This window comes from Populus euphratica, unplaced genomic scaffold (assembly GCF_000495115.2).
Source record: "Populus euphratica unplaced genomic scaffold, PopEup_1.0 scaffold226.1, whole genome shotgun sequence".
Classification (NCBI taxonomy): Eukaryota; Viridiplantae; Streptophyta; class Magnoliopsida; order Malpighiales; family Salicaceae; genus Populus; species Populus euphratica.
The window spans coordinates 593,953-612,859 of record NW_011499967.1 but is presented as its reverse complement, the minus strand read 5'-3'; the positions used below and the strand labels follow the sequence as shown (position 1 = coordinate 612,859).

General features: G+C 31.1%; 1 protein-coding gene, 1 long non-coding RNA gene and 1 pseudogene across 3 annotated transcripts; 2 read left to right on the top strand and 1 right to left on the bottom strand.

The window, feature by feature from the left end:
* The first annotated feature begins 950 nt into the window (after positions 1-950).
* Positions 951-4,425, top strand: LOC105139039 (putative disease resistance RPP13-like protein 1). Of its 2 annotated transcripts, none has more exons than XM_011045344.1 (2): positions 951-1,600; positions 4,191-4,425. In XM_011045344.1, the coding sequence occupies exons 1-2, from the start codon at positions 1,269-1,271 to the stop codon at positions 4,264-4,266; spliced, it is 408 nt and encodes a 135-aa protein (XP_011043646.1). In that variant the 5' UTR covers positions 951-1,268; the 3' UTR covers positions 4,267-4,425. The 2 variants fall into 2 exon arrangements, with proteins under 2 accessions (XP_011043646.1, XP_011043645.1); XM_011045343.1 differs by having other exon boundaries at positions 956-1,595; positions 4,186-4,425.
* Positions 4,426-5,699: 1,274 nt separating this feature from the next.
* LOC105139041 (putative disease resistance RPP13-like protein 1) overlaps positions 5,700-18,907 on the top strand; it is a 36,246-nt pseudogene continuing 23,038 nt past the window's right edge.
* On the bottom strand, positions 6,904-18,907 carry LOC105139040 (uncharacterized). The gene is made up of 2 exons (XR_844910.1): positions 18,848-18,907; positions 6,904-6,983 (listed from the first exon to the last, which is right to left on the bottom strand). It is a non-coding gene; the product is annotated as an uncharacterized LOC105139040 (long non-coding RNA).

The following is an 18,907-nucleotide window of genomic DNA, read 5'->3' as shown; positions in this document are numbered from 1 at the left end:
CATCAGTAAATCCGTTGTTATTTAGTGAATTTCTGATAGTGATTTTAATACGATAATATCAAAAATAAATTTTAAAAATTTTAAAAATATTATTTCAAAAACAACACTTTTTTCAAAGCTGGTTGTGATATTACTCCTTGTAGAACCAAATCAATCCATAAGTTACGAGATTTATTGCAACTTCGCTTACTTTTCAATTCCACAACGTATGCTTGGTTTCAGGCAAATGAGACGACAAGTCAACGCCAAAGGAAGATGGTTTGTTAATTTGATAAATGACCAGATAGCTCCATATCAATGATTTTACACCACAGAAGTAAGAAAATGATAACTTCCCCACTTATCACGGTTGCTTTTCTTGGCCGGCAAAACAATCTGTGCTCATAAATTGTGTTTTTTTTTTTAAAATCCTTTATATTGAGAAGATTCAAGGAACGACTCGGTAGAGTGGGAGAGTGATGCAATATAAAATACTTGGAAAGAAATTGAGAAATTAAAATTAATATTTGGGTCTTTGAGGTCAAGGTTCCCAGCTGTCTCCCTTGATCCTTGCTGCCTATGCAAATTCCTGAGGGCTTCCTACGAAGATAAAACGTTTAGAAATGCAAGTCAATATGTGTTTTTAAACAATTTAGATTTTTTTATTAAAAATTAATTTTTTTATATTTTGAATAAATGTTGATCTTAAAAATAAATTAATAATAAAAAATTTAGGCTAGTTTTTACCCAAAACATGCTATTCCGGCTAGTTTTGATATTTCTTTTGAGTTTTCAATTTTTTTAGAGCAGTTTTATAAGTTATTTAAGGAGTATCAAATATTTTGGAGAGATAGATTACTTAAAAGATAAAATATTTACTAATAAAACTTTAAATTAAAATCATATGTGATGGCTCTATTCGTTTCTTTCTTGTTTTGATTCAATTGCATAGAAAATTGAGCAACAAATGCTTAGTTAGTTTAAAGTGTTTGCTCACTTTAAGAAACTATTCAAAGGTTACTCTCACTCGAGCTTAGAAACTGTCTTTCTGACTCGGCATCTTTGCCTAAAAGCTTGACCAGAACTTGTAGGGTATCCGATGAATTGTATAGTGACAATCTGGGGTCAATAGTTTCGAGTAGCTGAGCTGTGAAGTCAACTGAGAACCCGCGTACTTACTTTGATTTTTCTTTCCTTTTCCATTCGTTAAACGTCTTATTCTCTTCACTATCTTCTTCTCTACAATTCTCTGCTTCTGCTTCCTTCCAATTCTCTGCAAAGATCCCATCATGGCTGTGGAGTACATTGGAGGATCAATTCTCTCTGCTGTCATTGAGGTTCTGGGCGAGAAGCTGACCACCCCTGAGATTCTGGGCTTCTTCAAAAGCCACAAGCTCAATGATGGTCTTCTGGGAAAGTTGAAAGAAGCACTGAATACTCTCAACGGACTTCTCGACGACGCGGAGGAGAAGCAGATCACCAAGCCTGCTGTGCAGAGGTGGCTTAATGATGCTAGACATGCTGTGTATGAAGCTGAGGACTTAATGGAGGTGATTGAATATGAACATCTACGATCCAAGGATATTAAAGCTGCCTCTCGACGTGTGAAGAATCTGGTAAGCATATGTTTTTGCCTTTCTCGTATAATGTTAGTATCGATCCCTCTGATTTTTACACGCACAATTCGAATTGTAAAATATCAGAAAATTTCATATCTTTTCTTGAAATATTTCATGCAAACAACACCCCTCACTCAATGATGCTAATCTATCCCATGCAACCAATCCTATGGTACTCTCCTCCAACCACAACTCATTATTATTCCAACAAATTCCAACCACTTTTTAATAGCCCGGCTTGGCCAGCTGTCATCTTAATTAAAACATGTTCAATCTAGAATTTGAATTAAATTGTTTTTTTTTTTTTTATAAATAAAATAAAAATTAACCCATTCATTTTTTTTTAAATAGCACTAAATGTTAAATATTGATCTAATCATACCTTTTAAAAAAAAGTTAGTAAAATAAATTACTTTTGTATTTTTGAATGACAATATTTAGTAAATGTTATTTTTATGAAGCGCAACAAATTAAATAAAAGTCCGATCATCTAGCTCAATTGGTCACTTGATTGAATTTTATTGTATTAACTAGTGGATTATTTTACATAAAAATTATAATTTTATGAATTTTTTCTTTTAAATATTAATTATGAGTCAAAATATTTATATGTGTTCAACAGTTAGACTTATAAATAAATTCCAATTAAATTTTTTAAAAATTATTATCTATACAATACTTGTTGTATATTTTTTAATTTCAATGATGTAGAAAATCTTGTGATAACAAGTGATTTTAAGTAGTTAGATGTGTGTCTATCATAACTAAAAAAGGATTTGTCTTGAACAAATTATGTATATGACCTAATAAATGTATTTATGGACAATGAAATAGTTTAAGGCCTAAGAGGAGATTTGATTCGAGGTTGTTAAAATCACGATTTTAACATGGTATGAAAAATACAAAATAAATCCGGATTGTAAAAATAGATTGTAAAATCGTAAAATCATAAGGAATTTTAAAATACATTAAAAACATTCATGTTTCAAATACAAATTCTTACATAGTTCAAGCACCTTAAAATACATGCTTCAAATAAAATAAAAATTTATACATAATTCAAACATCTTAAAATTTAAAATACATGATTTAAATAAAAATTCGTACATAATTTAAGTAACTTTTCATTAACTAATAATTAATAAATTTAAAACAAACAATATGCTATATGTCATATAAATTAAAATTAGCTTTATTATTTTCATCAATTTTTAATAACTTTTTAAAAATATTAATTCGTTCTAATTCGTTTAAGGTCAAATATTAATAATTATTCAAGCACAATTTACCACGTTGGTCTAATTTATAATCAATTTTTAGCACTGTGTTGCAAAATTAAATTCTCATGCGATTAACTTACCTAATCCAATAAATCATTTTTTTAATTGTTGATGACAAACATCGATCTTGTGGTTTAACTCTCACTAACCTTGTCTTACATCGCATTATCAAATTATATTAATCATCGAGGAATATTGTTAACTTTTCAAGGGAGAAAGAGTCATCAATTAAAAAAATATCCCATCACAAAAGCAAATGCTATATTATCAAAATAAAAGAAAACAGGTGGCAAGCAAAAGAGTGATGCTGTGACAAAAACATCCTTTACTGCATAATCAAGTACAGAGACAGGCAAACACACACATACTTAACCGTGATTGGTTTGTCCTTGTTCCTATTCACGCTCTCTAATAGAAGAGGCAAGATTATGCAGAAATTGTAAATAGGTGATGAAATCATGATTTTATATGATTTCACCTGCTTTTGATAATTTTATTTGATTTCATTTATTTTTAAGTTTTTTAAATGATTTTATATGTTAAGTATATATTAACAAGTAAAATAATATAATTTTAAGAATTAAATCATGATTTTAACAATTTTAATTTGATCCTATTAAACTAGAATAATAATAAAAAAAAAACCATAATTTTTTATTTAATAATTGGATCGCAATTGAATTTTTATAGGAGTTTTTGAAAATTATCTTTTTTGTTATAATGATTGCCTCACAATTTAGACTATCAAATTTTTAGATATTAAAAATCTTATAGAAACTCTTTAATTTTTATATTTTTAAAATTTTTTATTTTATTTTCAGAATCAGTCGACCGGCTTCAACATGTTAATCAATTTAGTTAGATGATTGTCACCTTGTTATATTCTAGAAGCACAATATTCACTAAATATTGCTATTTGAAATTGCAACAATTATCTTATCACAATTATCTTATCATGCTTAAAAATAATAATTTTTAATAAAAGTTGTCCGTCTGAAATGTGATAAAGTGAAAGTATACTATTTTTCAAAGCTTTTTCAAACGATATCATTGTGTTACTTTTTTATGTTTACTGTGTTAATTGATGATTTTATCTTTCAAATTTTAATAACCTGAAGGGTTACTTCACTATAGACTTAATTTTTTTAATAAATAATCTCATTTTTTTATTTTATTTTTTTATAAACACCATCGTTGCAGCTGTGTTAACTTACTCGGTACCAAGACATGGGACGAGTTTAATAATTTTAGTATTTATATGTTCCTAAATTCTATCTCATATACATGGATATGTTCTGCCATTGCAGGTAAGGAATTTGTTTCCAATTCTTAATCCAGCCAATAAAAGGATGAAAGAGATTGAAGCAGAGTTACAAAAGATCTATTAGAAGCTTGAACGTTTAGTTAAACACAAGGGTGATCTGCGCCACATAGAAGGTAATGGTGGAGGGAGACCACTGTCAGAGAAAACAACTCCAATGGTTGATGAATCTCATGTATATGGAAGGGAAGCTGATAAGGAAGCCATAATGGAGCCCTTGTTGACACAACACAACACGGATGGCTCAAATTTATGTGCGGTCCCTATTGTGGACATGGGCGGGATTGGTAGAATCAGTCGACCGGCTTCAACATGTTAATCAATTTAGTTAGATGATTGTCACCTTGTTATATTCTAGAAGCACAATATTCACTAAATATTGCTATTTGAAATTGCAACAATTATCTTATCATGCTTAAAAATAATAATTTTTAATAAAAGTTGTCCGTCTGAAATGTGATAAAGTGAAAGTATACTATTTTTCAAAGCTTTTTCAAACGATATCATTGTGTTACTTTTTTATGTTTACTGTGTTAATTGATGATTTTATCTTTCAAATTTTAATAACCTGAAGGGTTACTTCACTATAGACTTAATTTTTTTAATAAATAATCTCATTTTTTTATTTTATTTTTTTATAAACACCATCGTTGCAGCTGTGTTAACTTACTCGGTACCAAGACATGGGACGAGTTTAATAATTTTAGTATTTATATGTTCCTAAATTCTATCTCATATACATGGATATGTTCTGCCATTGCAGGTAAGGAATTTGTTTCCAATTCTTAATCCAGCCAATAAAAGGATGAAAGAGATTGAAGCAGAGTTACAAAAGATCTATTAGAAGCTTGAACGTTTAGTTAAACACAAGGGTGATCTGCGCCACATAGAAGGTAATGGTGGAGGGAGACCACTGTCAGAGAAAACAACTCCAATGGTTGATGAATCTCATGTATATGGAAGGGAAGCTGATAAGGAAGCCATAATGGAGCCCTTGTTGACACAACACAACACGGATGGCTCAAATTTATGTGCGGTCCCTATTGTGGACATGGGCGGGATTGGTAAAACCACTCTTGCTCAGTTTATCCACAACAACGAAAGGGTAGAGCAGTGCTTTCAAATCAAGGCATGGGTCTGGGCTTCTCAACAATTTGATGTTGCCAGGATTATTAAGGATATTCTTGATAAGTAATTTTTAATAAAAGTTGTCCGTCTGAAATGTGATAAAGTGAAAGTATACTATTTTTCAAAGCTTTTTCAAACGATATCATTGTGTTACTTTTTTATGTTTACTGTGTTAATTGATGATTTTATCTTTCAAATTTTAATAACCTGAAGGGTTACTTCACTATAGACTTAATTTTTTTAATAAATAATCTCATTTTTTTATTTTATTTTTTTATAAACACCATCGTTGCAGCTGTGTTAACTTACTCGGTACCAAGACATGGGACGAGTTTAATAATTTTAGTATTTATATGTTCCTAAATTCTATCTCATATACATGGATATGTTCTGCCATTGCAGGTAAGGAATTTGTTTCCAATTCTTAATCCAGCCAATAAAAGGATGAAAGAGATTGAAGCAGAGTTACAAAAGATCTATTAGAAGCTTGAACGTTTAGTTAAACACAAGGGTGATCTGCGCCACATAGAAGGTAATGGTGGAGGGAGACCACTGTCAGAGAAAACAACTCCAATGGTTGATGAATCTCATGTATATGGAAGGGAAGCTGATAAGGAAGCCATAATGGAGCCCTTGTTGACACAACACAACACGGATGGCTCAAATTTATGTGCGGTCCCTATTGTGGACATGGGCGGGATTGGTAAAACCACTCTTGCTCAGTTTATCCACAACAACGAAAGGGTAGAGCAGTGCTTTCAAATCAAGGCATGGGTCTGGGCTTCTCAACAATTTGATGTTGCCAGGATTATTAAGGATATTCTTGATAAGATCAACGCAAGTACTTGCCGCACCAAAGAACCAGAGGAATCTCTAATGGAGGCAGTGAAAGGGGAAAAACTTCTTGTTCTAGATGACGCGTGGAACATCAGAGGAATCTCTAATGGAGGCAGTGAAAGGGGAAAAACTTCTTGTTCTAGATGACGCGTGGAACATCGAGTACAATGAATGGGATAAACTACTGCTACCTTTGCGGTATGTGGAGCTAGGCAGTAAGGTTGTCGTGACAACACGGGAAGAAGATGTAGCAAGAGTCACGCAAACTGTCATCCCCTCTCACCGCTTGAATGGAATCAGCGATGAAGATTACTGGAAGTTGTTTGCAAGGTATGCATTTAGTGGTGTAAATTCTGGAGCAGTCTCACACTTGGAAGCATTTGGCAGAGAAATAGTGAGAAAGTGCAAAGGTTTACCGCTGGCTGCGAAAACTCTTGGGGGTCTTTTGCAGTCCGTAGGAGATGTCAAGCAATGGGAGAAGATATCCAATAGCAGTATGTGGGGTTCGTCGAATGAAAACATCCCTCCAGCTCTAACATTGAGCTATTATTATCTCCCTTCACACCTCAAACGTTGTTTTGCTTATTGTGCAATATTTCCCAAGGATTATGTATTCAAGAAGGATGGATTAATCACTGAATGGATGGCACAAGGGTTTTTAGTCCAGCCCAGAGGCGTTGAGGAGATGGAAGAGATAGGTGAAAAATACTTTGATGATCTTGTCTCCAGGTCACTTTTCCAGCAATCAACTCGTGATTCTTTTTTCAGAATGCATGACATCATAAGTGATTTAGCTGAATACGTGTCAGGAGAATTTTGCTTTAAGCTTGGTATTAATGAATCGGGCTCTGGGTTGGAGGGTGAACATTCATGCACGCTTCCAGAAAGGACTCGTTATTTACCAATCACTCGAGCAGCCTTGTTTCCACCATATACTGGGGCAGGACGTCGGATATTTCGTAGCATTCATGGAGTCCATCATTTGCGCGCCTTGTTTCCACTATATATTTTCGGGGAAGTTGATATTGAGACGCTGAATGACATCTTGCCAAATCTAAAGCACTTGCGAATGCTATCTTTATGTCATCCAAAAGATACTTCTTCTAAGTTGCTCAATTCCATTGGCAACTTAAAACATTTGCAGCACTTGGACCTTTACGGGACATCGATTGAAAGGTTACCTGAAAGTGTGTGCACCTTGTACTATTTGCAAAGTTTATTGTTAAGAGAGTGCCGACATCTCATGGAGTTGCCATCCAACATTTCCAACTTGGTCAACCTACAACATCTTGATATTGAAGGGACAAATTTGAAAGAGATGCCACCAAAAATGGCGAAACTCACAAAGCTTCGAACTTTGCAATATTACGTCGTGGGAAAAGAGAGTGGGTCTAGCATGAAAGAGCTGGGGAAGCTCTCACATTTAAGGAGAAAAATTTCTATTCGGAATCTCAGAGAGGTTGCAAATGCTCAAGATGCTTTGGATGCCAATTTGAAGGGTAAGAAGAAGATTGAGGAGTTGGGGTTGATATGGGATGGCAATACAGATGACACACAACAGGAGAGAGAAGTACTTGAGAAATTGGAGCCTTCTGAAAATGTGAAACAGCTTGCCATTAATGGTTACGGGGGTACAATGTTTCCAGGCTGGCTTGGAAACTCTTCTTTCTTAAATATGGTAGCGTTGACTCTTTCTGGATGTAAGAACTGCATGTGCTTACCACAATTGGGGCAGCTGACATCACTTGAAGAGCTCCATATTGAAGGATTTGATGATGTCGTGGCACTTGGTTCTGAGTTCTATGGAAGTGACCCTTCGATGGAGAAGCCATTTAAATCCCTAAAAATATTAAAGTTTGAGGGGATGCGAAACTGGCAGGAATGGAAAACAGATGTAGCTGGTCCTTTCCCTCATCTTGCAAAGCTCTTGATAGCTGGTTGTCCCGAGTTAACAAATGCCTTGCCTAGTCACCTTCCTTGTTTATTGAGGCTTGAGATTCAAGCGTGTCCACAGCTTGTGGTTTCAATTCCAGAGGCTCCCCTGCTCACCGAAATCAATGTAAAAGTCACTCAAACTTTCATCCCCTCTCAGCGCTGGAATGCACTAAGCGATGAAGATTGCTGGCAGGTTCTTCTGGCAAGGTATGCATTTTAGGGGTGCAAATTCTTGAGCAGCCTCACACTTGGAAACATTTGGCAGAGAAAGTGCAAAGGTTTTGCACTCTGAAGGAGATTTCGAGCAGTATGTGGGGTTTGTCGAATGAAAACATCCCTTAAAGTTGAATTAAGTTACTGAAAAAATATTTTTAAACTGTATATATATATATATATATATATATATATATATTTTAAATACACTAGGTATATTAAGTTTGTCAAGCAATGGGAGGAGATATATTAAATTACTAAAAAATAGTGTTTATCATTTTGTTTGGTTGTCCATAAGGTTTTGTTACGCAATTTGTCGACATTACGGCACAGAGTTGTTGCATTGGTCCTTTATTTATTTAATTTTATCTTTTGGTACATCCTGGCAGCAGCCTCCTTTACTATCGAAAGGGACTGAGTTAAATTCATTGGTGGACTTCAATGGTTATTTCAATTCAATGTATTAATTTGGTCTCCCAAAATATCCAAAAAGAGAAAAAAAATATACAAAATACACCAATCAAATTTAATTAATTAACTGTAGTTGGTTTGAATAAAAAGAGAAAAAAATAGTTTGAATACATGAAATATAGTTAAAAAATACTAATGAGATAATAAAATTCATATTCATTGTGTCTCAAAAGAGAATTAATGCCCACTTTCTAAATATCATAAGCAATTAAAATAAAATAAAAAAAACATTATAAGCTCGGTGTATTGAATTGTGAAATTCATCCTCTCTTGCCATCGAAACCTGGGAGTGTTTTGACTTTTGGAGTGGAGGGCTGAAATAAAATTAGTTATATTAAGTTACTAAAAAAATACTTTTAAACTGTATTTAAAAAAAAATTATGTATATTAAGATCTTAATTTATTTAGTTATATTATTTTGCTATTTACTAAAACTCGATCTAGAATTGTTCTTTATCAAATAAAGTATATATCATGCTGAAACCGATAACAGAATAAAAGAATAAGGAAAAAAAATAAAATTGATGTGTTTTAAGAATGATAAAATAATTTTAAGGAATTATAATGAAAATTAAAAATAAAAGTAAAGAAATGAATTTGTGAAAAAGTATTTGTGTAAATCTCAGTTAAAAATTAGTATTGTTATTGTGAAATTATATTGAATCTGTAAATAAAACAAATAAAAAAATAAATATATTTTGGAATAAGAAAATGGTCTTTAGAACTTAGTAAAATAACTTATATAATTCTAGCAATGATGGAAAAAAAAAAATAGATTTCGACATAAAATTACATATTTATTAGTTTTATGCTATTGAGTATAACTCTCAATCCAACTATTTGATTAAATTGAAAATTTATAAGAAGACTTCTGACACATTACTCTATTTTAAGTTAAAAGTTTAGGGTATATCATTAAAAAAATATTAACAATAAAACTAAAAATAACATGCAAACTTATTAGTGATATTTTCATAAATAAGCTAGAAAAACTAAAAACTTAGCTTCTTCTTCCACTCTAAACTACCTAAAACAACTATAATATAAAAAACAAATTGAGAGTTTATTCATTGAAACCCTTGAATCAAGATTTAAGGTGAGATAGGTGAAAGAATAAGTATTGAACACATCTTGATGACTCAGTATAATTTTTTAAATTTGTTTTTAATTTGCATTTGATGAAAAATATACAAAGAATCATAAATGAATTAACTCAAGCATTATGAAGAAAATATTAAGATATTATAAATGTGTTGACTTTGGTTGAAGTTCTGAAACAACAAATTCAAATTCAAATGATAAGGGATGAAGGATAAAAATATGTAGATGATGATAAATTGTTTTTGGTGAAAGACATAGCATTGATATTTAAAAAATAAATGATGTTTGTCATTTGCAGCGGATCAAGGTGTAATACCCTATAATTAACAAACTTATATTCTTGACATGACATGAGATCCCGTGAAGAATTTCTAAAACTAAAAGGAATCAATGATCTTGCTAAAAAATTGATGGAGACAAACCATATCAGCAAAGAGAATATTTCTAGTGATGAAATTGATTAAAAATTAGTTACTCGATCGAATTAGAGATGATTAATTAAATAATTGTTTGATTATGATTACTTATATAAAAAAGATATATTTAAAAGTGTTAATAATGAGAAAATCTTACCAAGTTTTCAAAATATAAAATCTTGCAAACAATTATAAATTATAAAAAAAATAGAATTTCATGAATTATCTTTTTATAATACATATATAAATTTTTAAGTTTTATATAAGAAAATTATAATTTTTAGATTTTTTAAATCTTAATTAATTTAGTTATATATTTATATTATTCTATACTTTAAAACTCGGGTCCATCCTTCATCTTAATGGCATAGATGAAAACTTATTATTCTTATCTTATTCATGCCCATTTGAAGATAGTTAATCCAAACTTAATTCACTTGATGATGCCTTAATCATGCTGATATAAAAGATTAATACATTGAGCACCAAGTGTGGACATAATCGGTGGCGGAGATAGGAGGCTGGCAAGGACTCCAGCCTTATAAGGAAATGTTTTTTCAACATTTTTTTTAACAATGTTTATAGTTTCAGCTTAAATAATAAAATAACCGAAATCTTGGCCTTTTAAAATATTTTTTTTAATTTAGCTTTTTTTAATTTTATTTTGTGACGCAGCCCTAAATATAATATAAATAATTTAATATTGTTAGGAAGTTTTAAACCGCCTTCCATGAATTTAATGTTGTACATGTCGGATCCTTCTTGCCCGTGACGGTGACGGCAGTCCTGCCTATCGTTTCAATGTGGCCCGAGGTGAAACCATTTGGCCTTCTTTTTTAATTACTGAAAACTTAACATGTCATGTGCTAAATTCTTGAAGAACCCAGTAAATGCCAAAATCAAGGATTCATTTTGAAAATTAATTTAAAATAAAAATGAAAAAAAAATAATTTTTTTTTCAAAAATACTTTCACATCTCAAAAAACAAAAATTACCTGATGTAAATGCACGTATCCACTTAGATATAAAACCCCAGCAAAGCAACCCAAGAAGAGAACGCTGGCTCTCTGGAGCATTTGGCATGGGAAAATGAAAGGGCACGGTCGTATTCACCTGTTAATTTCACCGAGGTTGTGTATATTCTTTGGATTTCCACTGAAAATTGTGTTTTATGATTTTTTTAAAAAAATATTTGTACGAAATTAATATTTTCCAAAAATTAAAAATTTTTAAATATTTGTATGAAATTAATATTTTCCAAAAATTAAAAATATTATATTTATATATTATTAAATAAAAAAAATTTAAAAAATAAACATAGTCACCCTACCCACCGAAACTTAACAATTATGGTCACCCTACCCACCGAAACTTAACAATTAAAAATTCCACGAAAGTTGTCAGTCAAATGTAAATTTTAGACTTGAATCCATGGCAAGAATTGAAGGGAACTATTTTATGTGGAAAAGAAAAACCAAAGGACGGTAGGGATGCATCGATGTCATAAATAGTGCTTGTCTTATTATATAAGAAGACTTTGAAAGTGGCTTTGTTGACTCTGCAGAGATGAAGAATAGTCAAAAAGCGTCAAAAATTAATTCGTTTTTGCTATCCACGGCGGCGCATCATTAGTGGCTTTGGAAATTCACATGGTGCTTCCGACGCACCAAGTTACGTGCTCACGATGATTATTTCGAGCGTGTAAGCATGTAGTGGCTATTATCATTTGCTTTGCTTCGAAGGGATATTTAAAAATGCAGTAATAATTATTTTTTAAAAATATATATATAAATTATGTATTTTTTATTTTTAAAATATTATTTTTATTATTAATAAAACACGGTTTTAACTACTATCCCTAACAATACCAAAGTAAATGCTTAGATTGGAAAATAAAAGCAATAATCGAGAATGATAAATAGCTATAAATAAATAAGTTATTTTTTCTTCAAATTAGAATCGTTATTTTCTAAATCGTTGCTAAAATTATAAAATTATTTTATAATTTATTATCATTTTCTATACATTATTGTTGCTTTTTTGTTCCACATATAATAAAATCCTCACTATGAAATTCTGAAAGAGACAGCAGCAGCTAAAAGCAACAACATTTTAGCTAGATAAATAAAGCTTAACGACTTGATATGTTCTTATATTATAAAATATTTCTTTGATCTATTTCTATGTATCTAATTAAGTTAATTTTATTCTTTAATACATATTAAATTTATAATTTATCATTCTTCTCATGTAAAAAACTTATTGTTAATATTTTATGGATGTCCACAAGAAGATAATTAATCCATAATAATTTTTACATTTTAAATTTTTATATATTTTTAAATTTATTGTCTTAAAAACAGAAATTATCTTTTTTATTATTCGATTAACAAATTTATTTATACATACCGCTTCCACGAGTTTTCTCGTCTCTTGCTTTCCTTTAAAGTCCACGTATTCCCATCATGGCTTATTAGCTTTCTACTACTATCATTCTCTCTCTACCCTTTCGCAAAAATCGACAACTTCATGACTCAGAAATCTTGACCCCATCTCCTAACAATTCATAGACAGGTAGGGTTCTGCATTGCACCATTCTTCTCAGGAGCTGGTGGGATGTCACAGATTTCAAATAGATGGTAGGAATGGACCTCTCGATGCTAAGTAGGGCCCAAATTGCCGCCCAAAGGCCATTGTAGATTCACGTTCAGAGAACATCAGATGCGATGCTTAGCCAACGGCAGAGAAGAAAGATTACGTCTGTAGCTGAGTAGAGGACAATTATCTGTGCTGTCATTGAGGTTTTGGGCGACAGGCTGTCCTCTCCTGAGGTTCTAAGCTCTTTCAAAAGACAAGCCCAATCAATGTAAAAGTAAAAGTTAACCGTTCAATTTGTAAGAACATCAGTCTTTTTTATAAGCCGACAACTACACTTTTTAAATTTGCTATTATAGTAATTATTTATTTATGTGATCATTTCACCGATGTTTTTTTAGCCTTGTACCAAACACCTTTTAAGAGCAATACCAAATGAAAATTTTTTAAATATTTTTGAACATCATAGTTTCATATATTTATCTTTTAACCGTAAACTTCACGTTTCACTCTTTGACTATTTAGTTTTGGTCCTTGCAATTCTCATTAAAGTTCATTTTGGTTCCCAAAGTTTTTATTTTTATTTTTGATCCTTATAGTTTCAGGTATTTATATTTAATTCTAAAATTTTATTTTCCTCACATTTTAATTCCTTCATGTTGCGATTATAAAGAGAAAGTTGCTAGAAAAAAATAAAGAGGAAAGAGAATTATTTTGGTGAGTTGTATTTCAAGAACAAAAAATGTTGAGAGTTGTATTTTAAATGAAACAGGCCCAATCAAGATTCCGAGTTACCCGGATCCTGGATTGACCCATCAGGCGGGGCTGAGTTTGATAACTATGATAACAATCATGTCAGACCCAAGACATTGGGTATATCATTGAATCTGATGGTCATGTCAGACCTAATAGCCTTGAATCTGGTAATTGAACCTCACCCAAAACCCTTAGGTCTGGTGACACCTAAGACCTTCAGGTTTGGCGAGTAAGCCAAACCCAAGTCTCTTGGGTCTGGCGGGGATGCGATATCCAAGACAATTGAGTCTGCCAGTCATGTCAAACTCATATCTTTTTGGTCTGATGGGTTAAGCCAGATCTAAAACACTCGGGTCTTGCGGTTGAGCTGGATCTTAGAGACTTGAGTGTGGCGCCCATGCTTGGGTCTTAAATGATTGCTAGACCTAGTGTTCGGGTCTTAAATGGTTGCTAGACCTAGGGTCTGGTGATTGGGTCTGGCGATCATGCCAAATCCCAGCGTTTTGGGCTGGACTGCCATAACCAAACTGAATTTTTTTTACATAATAACAAATACACAATAAAAATCCAATGCGTTTTAGTATATAAGTAATAAATTTAATAATTGACATATATTGCATGATAAAATTATCATTAATTTTACTAGTGGCTACTACATCAGTAAAGAGAATATTTTCAGCATTGAAATTGGTTAAAAGTCGATTACACAATCGAATTGGGTAATTATATTTTTTGGATTTTTTAGATTCTAATTAATTAATGGAAAAGTTGAAGTTAATTATTAAATTATTCTTGTTTTTTTCACAAGTATTTAACTTTTTAATTTGTAAATACATCGATCATTTTTAAAAACCAACATTTACACTTTTTAAATTTGCTTTTATAATAATTATTATTATTTATGTGATAATTTCAACCATATTTTTAAGCCTTATACCAAATACCTTCTAAGAGTAATACCAAATGAAGTTTTTGTTTAAAAAAACATATTTTTGAACCTAGTTGTTTTATGTGTTTACATTTTAACCGTAAACTTCATTTCCCACTCATTTCACTATTTGAATATTGAGTTTTGGTCCTTGAAATTCTTATAAAAGTTCATTTGGGTTCCTAAAGTTTTTTCTTTTATCCTCATAGTTTTAGCTATTTATATTTAATTATAAACCTTCATTTTCCTCACATTTTAATTCCTTCATGTTGCGATTATAAAGAGAAATATTTTGGTGAGTTGTATTTAAGAACAAAAAATATTGAGAGTTGTATTTTAAATGAAACAGACCCAACCAAGACCTCGAGTTACCCAGATCCTAGATTGACCCATCAGGCAGGGCTGGGTTTGATAACTATAATAACAACCATATCAGACCAAAGATATTAGGTATATTTAATGACTATGTCAAACCTAATAGGCTTGAATCTGGTAATTGAGTCTCACCCAAGACCCTTAGGTCTGGTGATAACTAAGACCTTCAGGTTTGACGAGTAAGCCAAACCCAAATCTCTTGGGTTTGGTGGTCATGTGACATCCAAGATAATTGAGTCTCATAATCATGCCATACCCATATCTCTTTGATCTGACGGGTCAAACCAGACCTAAAACATTTGGATCTTGCGGTTGAGCCAGACTTTAGAGACTTGGATGTGGTGGCCATGCTTGGATCTTAAATGGTTGCTAGACCTAGGGTCTGGTGATTGGGTCTAGCGATCATGCTAAACCCTAGCGTTTTGGGTTGGACTGCCATAACTAAACTGAATTTTTTTATATATATAATAACAAATACACAGTGAAAATCCAACGCATTTTAGTATATAAATAATAAATCTAATAATTAGCATATATTGCATGATAAAATTATCATTAATTTTACTAGTGGCTCCTGCATCAATAAAGAGAATATTTTTAGCATTGAAATTGGTTAAAAGTCGATTACACAATCGAATTGGGTAATTATATTTTTTGGATTTTTTAGATCTTAATTAATTAATGGAAAAGTTGAAGTTAATTATTAAATTATTCTTGTTTTTTTTCACAAGTATTTAACTTTTTTTAATTTGTAAATACACGACTTATTTTTAAAAACCAACATTTACACTTTTAAAATTTGCTTTTATAATAATAATAATTATTATTTATGTGATAATTTCAACCATATTTTTAAGCCTTATACCAAATACCTTCTGAGAGTAATACCACGTAAAGATTAAAAAAAAAAACATATTTTTGAACCTAGTTGTTTTATATGTTTATATTTTTGCCGTAAACTTCATTTCCCACTCGTTTTACTATTTGAATATTGAGTTTTGGTCCTTGAAATTCTCATAAAAGTTCATTTGAGTTCCTAAAGTTTTTTCTTTTATCCTCATAGTTTTAGCTATTTATATTTAATTTTAAATCTTTATTTTCCTTATATTTCAATTCCTTGATGTTACGAGTATAAAGAGAAAGTTGCTGGATAAAAAGAAAAGGATTTTGGTGAGTTGTATTTTAAGAATAAAAAATATTTATCTTAGTGCACATAAATTTATCTTTTAAACACGTAATAAAAAAAATCTTTTAAAAGTACCCTTAAATAAAATAAAAAAAGGAGGTTTTATCTTTTTTTTACTGGTCACATTATTTTATTTCTTTTTAATTACATTCTTTAAAGCTGTATTTTCATGGTAACCATTGCTATCAAACCCAACCTAGGGGTTAACCCGACTAATACTCTAAGTCTTGGTTTACATGGGTTGACTCGAGTCAACTAGGAAAAATTAAAAAATATTTGAGATTTTAATATTTTATATAAGAAAATAAGAAATAATCAACATGGATATAAGCTATACATGTTGTAAACAATTAAGTTTAAAAGATTATTTCAAAAGGTTTTTTATTTCACGGTGAAAATATACTATCTTATTTTTCTAAGTTGAAGTATCTAGATAAAAAAGTTTTCTATCCTACATTGAATAAATATTAACTTTTTTCCTATGAATAAACAACTGAAAAATATATTAAAAGGAGGTATCTAGGTAGAAGAAAAACATATTTAATAAAAAAAAAAATCTATATCAGGCTTTTATTGGGTCACCCGAGTTCCAGGTTTACCTGGTGTGTCAACTAGTTTACTCTAGGCCACTTAGAAGCCTAAATATTGAATGAAACATACCTTATAAAGACCCCGAGTCACCAAATTTGATATTTTATTATTTTATATGAAAATTTCAAGAAACAATCCGTGTAGATATATGTTATATATGTTGTAAATAATTAAATTTAAAAGATTATTTTAAAAAAAAAAATTTATCCCATATTAGAAAGATATTATATTATTTTCATAAATTAAATTATTTAAAATAAAAAGATTTTTTATCTTATATTATGAAGAACATAAAGTATATATATTAAAAGATTTTAAATTTCACATTAAAAAAATAAAATATTCTTTTAGTATTTATATAATGAATTTTGAAATGAATTGGTAACTAAATGAAAAATATATATATAAAAAAAATTTTGAATAGAAAAAAATATTTTAAAAAAATAATCTCTATTAAGTTTTTACCGGGTCAGTTTAGTTTCAGCTATTGATCCTATGGACAATAATATCTAATATTATTAGATCCATAAATAAAAAGAAATAAATGAAAAGAAAGAGAAGTTAACATGATTATTTTTGTGGGTTGGGAAGTAGTAATGGAACTGTATTGTTTGAATTGTTGCAGTTAGGTTGAATTAAATAAGAAATGTACGAATTGTAATGAATGATAGGAGAGAGAAAGGATGCAAAGATAAGTTTTGAATGTTTTTTTTTTAGATCAAGAAGGTTTAACCTGTGATCCAACATGTAAAAAGCAGAAAAAATTGCTTCTCGTAACCAAGTTCCAACCTTGGGCACATGGTGGGCCCATCATTTTTATACTTTGAGAGAAAACGCATACACTGCCTCAAGGACAAACACACTAAGCCGGCTTCCTCGAGTTTTCTTGTCTCTTCCTTTCCTTCGAAGCCTACGTATTCCCATCATGGAATTCAGTGGCTTATCATTCTCTCTCACATAATCACTCTCTCACCCTTTCGCAAAAATCCACCAAGGCTCCTGCTTTCCACTACTCCTTTTCTCTCACATATTCCCACCCTCACCCTTTCTGCAAAAATCCACCATGGCTCTGGAGTTGATCGGAGGATCAATTCTCTCTGCTCTCATTGAGGTTCTGGTCGACAGGTTGGCCTCTCGTGAGGTTCTGGGCTTCTTCGAAAGCCACAAACTCGATGCTGGTCTTCTGGAAAAGCTGAATGAAACACTGAATACTGTCAACGGACTACTCGACGATGCGGAGGAGAAGCAGATTACAAAGCATGCTGTGAAGAACTGGCTTGATGATGTTAAACACGCTGTGTATGAAGCTGAGGACATATTGGAGGAGATTAATTATGAATATCTACGATCCAAGGACATTGATGCCCCTCGACCTGACAGCAATTGGGTAAGCATATGTTTTTGCACCTATAGACCTTGCTTCCTCATAAAATGTTTTTATTGATCCCTCTATTTGTTTGGTTTTTACTTTCATGTATAATTAATTTTAGGCATAGTTTTTGTCTTTATGTGAGTTTTAATTAAAAAGTATTCATTGTTACATATGCAACTAATATTATTGGCTTTTGGTGTCCGTGGTGAAATTATGCTTGCAAATTCTCATTTATTAACTAGTTTTCTAAACATTCGCCTTGGATTTTTAAAATCTGAACTATTTATATAAATTATCACTATACCATTAAACAGTTTTATCAACAAATTAATTCTATCAATGTAAGACGTGACATATATCGGTAAAATAATTATCGATAGCGCACTGATAAAATATGTTTGTCGGTATACTAATCATCAGTAATTCCCCGTTTTGTCGCTAATATCTTTTTAAAACTTGACTTTTACTGTTTAATTACATTAAGTTAGCATCAACAATTGTAAATTCTTGAAAAAGACCTGTAGAAAGAAAATGTTTACATTAAGTTAGCATCAACAATTTAATGGCATTAACTTATTAATTCACTAGATGTAAAAATCTTAATGTTTATGTTTTGATATTATAAAATTATAATGTTTTCCTGAATTCTATCTCATATATTTAGTCCACCATTGCAGGTAAGGAATCTGGTTCCATTTCTAAATCCTGCTAATAGAAGGATGAAAGAGATGGAAGCAGAGTTACAAAAGATCCTTGAGAAGCTCGAACGTTTACTTGAACACAAGGGTGATCTGCGCCACATAG

Coding starts and splice junctions, on each gene's coding strand:
- LOC105139039 (XM_011045344.1), top strand. CDS start 1,269: ATGGCTGTGGAGTACATTGGAGGATCAATTCTCTCTGCTGTCATTGAG. Junction 1,601..4,190: donor CGTGTGAAGAATCTGGTAAG/CATATGTTTTTG, acceptor ATTGCAGGTAAG/GAATTTGTTTCCAATTCTTA.